At 40.1% G+C, this 8923-nt stretch overlaps 2 protein-coding genes across 2 annotated transcripts; both read left to right on the plus strand.

Annotated features, from left to right (window-relative positions):
• The first annotated feature begins 4247 nt into the window (after positions 1 to 4247).
• On the plus strand, positions 4248 to 5685 carry LOC133961160 (axonemal dynein light intermediate polypeptide 1-like). The gene is made up of 5 exons (XM_062396169.1): positions 4248 to 4368; positions 4528 to 4691; positions 4881 to 5059; positions 5181 to 5345; positions 5439 to 5685. The coding sequence occupies exons 1-5, from the start codon at positions 4298 to 4300 to the stop codon at positions 5484 to 5486; spliced, it is 627 nt and encodes a 208-aa protein (XP_062252153.1). The 5' UTR covers positions 4248 to 4297; the 3' UTR covers positions 5487 to 5685.
• A 2063-nt stretch (positions 5686 to 7748) lies between these two features.
• Positions 7749 to 8923, plus strand: LOC133960825 (axonemal dynein light intermediate polypeptide 1-like). Its single transcript, XM_062395670.1, has 4 exons — positions 7749 to 7896; positions 8024 to 8202; positions 8610 to 8828; positions 8873 to 8923. The coding sequence occupies exons 1-4, from the start codon at positions 7749 to 7751 to the stop codon at positions 8921 to 8923; spliced, it is 597 nt and encodes a 198-aa protein (XP_062251654.1).

Raw genomic sequence — 8923 nt, forward strand, 5'->3', positions numbered from 1 at the left:
TTTGTCGCCCAAAGTTCGAGTTACCCACAGCAGGAATGAATAGTTGGCACATTGGTTGTACTGTCACACTGTCATTCGGACCCATAGCCCGGGGGAAGGATGGCACTTAGGCAGACGGCTCCCATTTTCCACATTTGGGCCACAAGTAAGCGAAAGCAGAACCGTGTGTCAACCAAAGGTGCCAAAGATGGCCAAAATTTATTTTGTGCTATTCAGGCTATATTTACCATTTACCAAATTGGTCACTGTAAGTTCATGTTTGTGTACGATTTGGACTCTGCACATCCAATACACTTCATTAAAGACATTGAATAAACAGACGGTCTGTAGCATTCAGAGTGTGTGTGTATTAAAAATCATTATAATACTTATTTATAAGCCAATTTAGTATAATTTTATGAAAAACTAGACTACATGACCATAAAATTCCCATCGCAGGTTTTACCAGGTAGGATGCACACACAGTTTTCTAACTTCACTCTGCACCGTAGACTGTAGTATACTACAGTATATTGTAGAACTGTTTGAAGAGGGCTCACTAATTATAAGGAATAATTCTTAGGTGAGTTCGAGAGCATTACCACAGGCCAAGCAAACAGACATGTTTAGACTGGGGACATAAAATGTTAATGTGTGTCCAGTATGGTGCCAGAACACAAACACATCAGTGGCTCCAAAAAAAATATACACAAAAATGCTACATTACTAACTATGTAGGTTGCTGTTGCAAAACCTCCAGTTCCAAAAGTTGGTATCCATGCACTACATGCCATCATAATATTATACTGAGTCGTACAGTGATTACAGTAACCCTACAGTAACCTCTTTTAAATACAGTTCAGGGACAGACAGACGAGCGAAGCTGGCTAACTTGGGTCCCTGTCGTGGCTCAGGTCTGTTTGTTTGAGGAGGATCTAGGATCTCTCCTCCCACCTGGTTGTGTTTTCCCTCTATACTGAGGTAATTGGAGAACTGTTCTCTGCTGTTGGGTGCTCTTAGGCATAGTGGGGGGGGGGGGGGGGGGGGACCAGAGACGGTGATGTTTTCAATCAGTCTGGTGATGATGATCTTTAGCTCCCTCTACCGCTTCCCCAAATTCAGTCAAGCTTATCCACCCCCCCCCCCCCAACAGACACACACACACACACAAAGTAATGACACACATTGGCATAATGCATTCCACAGCCGCATACCCTAAACTTGTGCATCGTAACTAAATGCAGAACCCCAACCATTACTCAAATAGCTCTTTGAAAGTGAGTCAGAAAGTGAGAACTGGTCAGAACGTAGTGACCTCACTCTGTATGTTCTTAGCTCAGAATGGCCCCCAAAAAATAAATACATATACAAACACACACACTCGCTTCTTCAGACTCATACCTCCAGAGAAACCACTCAAAACTTTGTTTGAGGAAAGGTCTGTTAACCTGCAGTCTCATGCACAGAGCCAGTCCAGGTTAGAGATCAGGATTATCATCAGTGCACAGCTGACTGGAGGAATCTGCCCCTGTTGTGACTCGCTCAGCGTCATTAGGGACCAAATTTAGAATGTTGAATGTGAATGTTCAAAACACACAGACTGAAGCAAAAGCTCAAATGCATATAAATAAAAAATTCAACTCTAGCAATGACCTTCGTCTTGTGTTTGTCCTTTCACTCTATACTTTCTGGTCGGGTCTCAAAAAACAGCCTCACAGTTTTGGCCCAGTCTTAAGCTTCTGCACTCACTCAGTGTACGATACACATTCATTATATAAATGGTTCATGCACTCGCTTTCCTAACGTAGCAAAACGTCTGCTTTGTAATTTTGGTGGCATGCAGTCATTTGTCTCTGTAGCCGGACTATGGATGACAGATCTGTATCATTTGTTTTAGTTGTGTTTGGGATAAATGTATGTTTTAAGATCTGCCAGCCGTTTTTGGTTTGTTTAACTGTGGTTGCAGACAGAGTAGAGAAAGCACAGCTTAAATTGCTACTCTAGCTTTAAATATCAGGGTAAAATGCTTCAAAAGAAGAATAAATAAATAGAAAATGATGTGTGAGAAAGAGAAGAGAGAAGAGAGAGAGAGAGAGAGAGAGAGCTCTTTATAAAAAAAGGTTGTTTTCTCTACCGTACTATGACTACTTTACTGCCACCATCCGAATACACAACACATAAATTGAAATTTTACACAACAGTTTGGTTAAGCTTTTGCTACACTGTGATTTCAGCCGAGGGAATTCTCTTGTAATTACTTTGAGTGTGTGCAAGTGTGCAAGCATGCATGTATGTGGGTCGGGGGGGGGGGGGCTCAAGGCAACACTCAGAATACCACAATCGTGATTACCTTGTGAAAACTTGCTATAAACCGCGTTAAGTCTTCAGCTAATCCCTTGCCTATTCACTTATCATACCAGCTAGATACTGTCACTCCCACCAGCACAGTAGCTTGAGGGGACTCAGAAACCCGTCCCTGATGCCGTGGGCATATGGGCTGTACAAATCAAATTTGATTGATTGATTGACTTTCTCTGGAGTTGGTCTTACCCACACGAACGCAGCAGGAGCTTCTCAGCTCAGACGCATTCACAACAACACTCCTTCCCGCTCTGCTGCATGAAGCTGTCTCGCTTGGTGTTTTATCCAAGCTATGATGTTTCTTATGATTATTGTTTTTGCTTCTGAGTTACTGTCCATGACTTCTTCATGATTTAGTGCTTGCTTAGCCTATAAATCCACCCCTTCACTGTCCATTAGCCCTCTGTCTGCCAGTATCACAATATTACAATTTTGAAGTCTCAAATATCTGATTAACCAAATCTTGTCTATTGTTAGATGAACATGACTGCAATGACATTAATGCTGAGCACGAATCGGTACACACAAAAAACATCCTAATTTGTAACTCTTCTATCCACTGTATGCGGATGGTGGCAGTAAAGTATACAGAATTCATCATGCATCTAAAACTTACAAACAAATGTGTCTAATTCAATTTATTTATGAACATTTCTTATCTTAAGAATGAGATATGACATGCACAAGCAGCTGAAGAGAAAGCTCCAACTAATGCGCAAAGAGTGAAAATGAGGGGGACAGTTTGAGGACAAAAGATCCCAAAGTTCAAGAGACAGTTCCTCAAGTGAGCCAATCATTAATTTAACATAAGGGTTCATAATAACATATAAAATAAATGTTTTTATCTTGATCAAGGATCATACTGTAAAGCACTTTGCTAATATTTATCTGATCTTTGCAGAAACTTCTTCTACTTTGTTGGGTTTACTAACAGGTGAATTATTGCCATCAACTATATCCTCTTCATCTACTCTCCCCCCGCCCACCAGAGACTGTATCACATTCCTTTCATCAAAACAAATTCCTCTGATATTTGAAAGGTAATCAAATTCCCTTGATCTTTGATCCCAATGCACCCTGATGTTGGCTGCCATCCTGGACCAATACACTGAACAAAGAAGGAGAAGAACGAGCTTGTATTCGACAAAGCTTTTCAGCATTCACACAGCGTTTTCAGCAAGAACTGCATTTTTTTAAATACAGAAAGAACACCAAAGTCACAAAAGATGCCACTCTGTGGGAAAAAATTGAATTTAGTTAAGACTGGACATGCGTCCAGACATCATACAGTGAGTTAGACTCTAACTGTTAGAGAACAGCACGATCAAAACTTGGAAAGCTCCAATTTTGAGTTGAAAGTTAACATTAATTCCAGAATTAACTAAGATATAGCTTTGACAGCTTGTAAGATGTGAGAGAGGAAGAATCTTGTGATAGGGATCTGTTGGAAGAAATGGAACATAAAATAATCCTATCGGGACTTCTCTATTGCGGCTGCCATGTTTTTTTAAAGGACCCATCGTATGCCCATTCTACCACAGTTGATATGGTTCCTTGGGGTCTTAATGAAATGTCTGTAACATATTTTGGTCAAAATACCACAAGGATCATTTAAAACAGCACCATTTTTACCCTGTCTAAAACAGCCCTCCTCAGATTGACCTGGTTTGAGCCCCGCCCCGCCCCATCATTTCATAATATGTCCCCTTTGAAGTAGCCCAAACTGGACAAACTAAACCTTTTGAGTTTTTATGACAACTGAAGGCTACCACAGGTTCTCTATAATGTTTGGAAGGGGAGGGTGAGGTGTGGGGTGTTCAGCTGCAACATACAACTCCACCACTAGATGTCAATCAATTCTATACACTGTACCTTTAAGTGCATGTAATATACTAAATGTAATACTATGTCCTTTTTACAACAGAGGAGTAGTTTAAAGCTGAAGTCTCAGGAGCCAATGCACTTCAACCTTGTTCCCAAAACCACTGAGGCCCCACGGCAGGAAAGTGTGGATATCCCTCCACTCAGGTACAGCTTTTTCCATCTATTACATTTTCTTTGGTTATTTATTAAAACATTTCACATAATTTGGGTAATTGTGTGACTCAGCTTTCATGTCTTATCTACTGTGCATTGCTGAGAAAGTTTAATCCACTGTGTTATTTATCTCAACCTCTGATCTTGCAGGGAATTTTTGCTGCTGCAGCAACAGCAAAATGTCTCCAGTTCCTCTGTTTCAAGACTAGATGTTGTACAGCTCCAGGAACTCCTGAACACAAAGCTGCTGGAGAGGCAGGCCAAAGAAACAGGCATCTGCCCTCTCCGCAGGGAGCTCTATTCCCAGTGCTTAGGTAGACAGAATGCCGAAATGTTAAAATGGTGGAATGCATAAATAGTTTAAGGACATAATATAAAGCGTTTTAGATTATTTTTAGAAGGATTTTAGATGCATTCGATTTGTATATTTATTGGGCACATATGCACACACAGCAACTTAAACTGAACTCTTATTATCCTCCCTATTTTTGTATATTTCCAAGATGAACTCATTCGACAGGTGACCATCGAATGTGAGGAGAGGGGTCTGCTGCTGTCGAGGATCAAAGATGAGATTGAATTGTCACTTTCTGCCTACGAGACACTGTATGAGACCGGTGTGGCTTCTGGCATGAGGAAATTCATGCAGGCTGAGCAGGGCAAGGGTGACATGGAGAAAAGGGTAAGGGCATTGAGATGTTTGCTAAATGTCATGTGTACAAACACTAACACAAAACTTGACAGCCTTGATTGTGCATCAGGAAATTACACACAAATGTCTCTCGTTCTGTTAATTCACGCAGCTTTCTGATCTGGAGAATGAGTCCCAAGACCTGAGGAAGAAATTGGACAAAGAGAGGGCAAAATGTGATGAGATTGAAAAGAACGCGAACCAAAAGCTACAGGTGGAGAACGAGAGGCTCACAGGGGAGATAGAGTCCCTCAAGAGAGCCAATGAGCAGCTTAAGGTGAGAAAATCTGCTGTTCTTCAGCTCAAGCATCAGTAGGACCCGTGTTGTCCGTTGCCAGATTAATATCAACTCATTTGTCTTTCTATTTAGATCCAGCTGCAAGGGATCAAACCGAAGAATCTACTACAAGACGACTAAAGCATTTAAGTTGTAATTTCCAAGCACATAATGATCCTGTACCCTGAACCACCCCTGAGTTACGCTGCTCTATGCATAGACTGCTGAGGGAACCGGGTTAGGGTCTCTGTATGTCCCTCTACCTCTGGATTCTTTCCTCTCGCTTTCGTGTCCTCATTCTGGTTCAGGTATCTCTATCTGACCCTCTTGTCTGATGGGTATTTACATTTTTGATTTTCACTTATTTGCCTTTTTGCTCTCATTTTGTTTACCTATGTTAACTGTATATGGCATTGATAAAATCTTTTATGAATGAATTTTTCTTCTAAATATTTTTATTATTTTAGAATCAGCCAGTAGGATGTCCCACCATGTCATTCTCTGTAGATGTCAAACACTGGCCCTTCTAGAAGTAGCTAATTGAAACCATATATTTGTGTATAGAATATAATTTATTCATCATATAGCTGAGTTAATTTAGGGGGTGATGAGCTGTTATTTCAATTTAGAAAAATATCTCTCCCAGAACTCAATTACACATCATTTCTCCGGAAAAAAATGCATTTCTGAATCTGTGTGGGGCGAAGAGCATATGAATTTTTTCAATCCACCTTACGTTGCTATTGTCCTCGCAAAGATATAAGAACAGGAACACACACAAACAAACTATGGGTTTGTGTGGGTGTATGAAAATAAGAATCTACAAGGAAATTCCTGAACTGCAAAAACATGAGTTGATGATTTAACTGATTTACTACGTGAAATGTCCATGACTTCTTCATGATTTAGTGCTTTCATAGCCATAAATACACTCCTTCATTGCCCTATGTCCCCCTTGTGTGCCGGTATCCACATACAACTTATCACAGTATTCATATTTTAAAATCTGTACATGGTCTCAAATATCTCATTAACTAAAGCTTGCCCAGGGTTAGATTAAAATTACTTTTTGAATGAAAATGACAAAAAAAATCCTCCTCTTATTCGTACAGTTTATGGGCAGGAGGCAAACAACAAGATGCATGACTGCCATCCTCTGTGTGTTTCAATATAATACTTCCTCTTCTACTCCCCCCATTCAGTACAGTATCTCCTTTTACCCTTGATATCTGATAGCTTCTTCTTCATTCGGTCTAGTGGCAACCTCGAAACCAACCCATAGCAACCTACTGTGGTAGAGCAAAAATCTGAGTTATCTACTCTAGGCCATATTACATTCATGTCTAACCATGTCTCCCTCAGATAATGAAGCATACTCCCTATTCTAATGGTAAACACTATTTCCAAGCTCAGTTCTTCCGCTCCATAATTCTCCTAAAACACAAAGATAAAAGACACAATTAGATTAAGGATATAAGGGAGGGTATAAGGGTATATGGGTATACATATCAAAGGATAAAAGGATAATATGGCAGTTTTGTAACTCAATGTTTGTTACCAACCATCAATAAACAGGTCAAAGAAGAAGAAGAAGCATTCACAGTGCCTTTTCAGCCAGAATAAAAATTTGGGATATACAGAAAGAACACGAAAGTTGTGCAAGATGAAGACAGGGAAGAATCTTAGCAAACGTGACGACTTGTCCAGTCATCATTCGGTGAGTTTAGCAAACAGCAGAATCAAAACTACGAAAGTTAAAGTTTAAATTTAATGGAAGTTGATAGTGAACCTAAATTCCAGAATTAACTGAAATACATGGAAACTGTCTTGGAAACCTGTAATACGTAAACCATGGGGGACCTAAGATCATTAGTGGATGAAGCTGAGAGGTGAAGATTTTTGCTGTATTTTCCTTTAAAAAAAATCTCATTCACTCTGTGCACTTTGTGCTAGCAACAGCAAACTGGTCAACTGTCTTTAACATGTCAAAGCCAGGCTGTTGAAAATACATAGAGGGAAACATTTAAGATATAAAAAAGATATCAGCTATTTGTATTCAAAGTCTAACTACATTCAATATAAGACATGTAATACTATGCCTTTCAGCAGACTGTGAACTTTAACCGGGATCCACAACCTCCTCAACCAATAACCCCCCACACTGTGGACACTGGGAAGACAACGGTGGATATCCTGAATGAAATCGCTCCTCCCAGGTCTAGCTTTTCCATCAGTTGGATTTTTGTTCTTGTTATTTATTTAAACAGTGCCGTCTTGAAGGCAAAACAAATAATGGACACTCTGATAATAAAGTGTAACCTTGTGTCTTATCCACAGTACATCTCTAAGCAGATTTAATCCAATCCACATATTTATCTGAACTTCTGCTATTACAGGGAATTCATGAAGAAGCAAAACATCTCCAGTGCACCTGCTTCAAGACTAGATGTTATGCGCCTCCAGCAGCTCCTGGACACAAAGCTGAAGCAGCGGCAGGCCAAGGAAAGAGGCATCTGCCCTTTCCGCAGGGAGCTCTATTCCCAGTGCTTAGGTAGACAGAATGTTGAAAAATAGTGGAAGATGCATAAATAGTTTCAGGACATATATAAAGCTAGAGTTGAGATGCATAAGATATATTTACTCTTTGTGTATTAACTCTTAATATCAATTTTTCCCAGATGAGCTCATTCGACAGGTGACCATCACGTGTTCTGAGAGGGGTCTGCTGCTGCTGCAGATTAGAAATGAGATTCAAATGACGTTGGCGGCCTACGAGACACTGTATGAAAGCGGTGTGGCTTCTGGCATGAGGAAATTCCTGCAGGCTGAACAGGGCAAGGTTGACATGGAGAAAAGGGTAAGGGCATTGAGTTGTTTGTTATTTGTCAGGTTTACCAAAACTATGACCCAAAACCTGAAATACTGCAATGTCAATCGAGAGATTTAATTTACCAGTCAGCTTAAGGTGTGGATTACAATTTTAATATTATACTGTTTTTTCTGTTAGGTGTAAAGAATGTTGGCAGGAAACTTGTGCATCAGGAAATTACATTACATTACATTACATTTCATTTAGCTGACACTTTTATCCAAAGCGACTTACAATAAGTGCATTCAAACCCGAGGGTACATACCAAGGACGACAAGAATCAAGAAAATACAATTTCTTCAAATAAAGCAAAACTACAAAGTGCTATAAGTAAGTGCCATTTAAGTGCTAGTAAAATGACATACAAGTGTCTCTTATTCTCTTATTTCATGCAGATTTCTGATCTGGAGAATGAGATACAAGACCTCCGGGGGGAACTGGAACAACAGAAAGCTAAATGTGATGAGATTGAAAGGAACGCAAACGAAAGGCAAGCGTGGGAGAACGAGAGGCTCACAGGGGAGATAGACTCCCTCAAGAGAGTCAGTGAGGAACTTAAGGTGAGAAAACTTAACTTGCTTCTCTTCGGCTCAAGCCTCAGGAGGACCTGTGTTGTCTGTTTTCAGATAAATATCAGTTCATTTGTCTTTCTATTCAGATCCAACTGCTGGCATTTGGCAAACAGAAGAAACTACTACCAGACATCTAA

The sequence above is a fragment of the Platichthys flesus genome, chromosome 9, assembly GCF_949316205.1.
Source record: "Platichthys flesus chromosome 9, fPlaFle2.1, whole genome shotgun sequence".
Lineage (NCBI taxonomy): Eukaryota > Metazoa > Chordata > Actinopteri > Pleuronectiformes > Pleuronectidae > Platichthys > Platichthys flesus.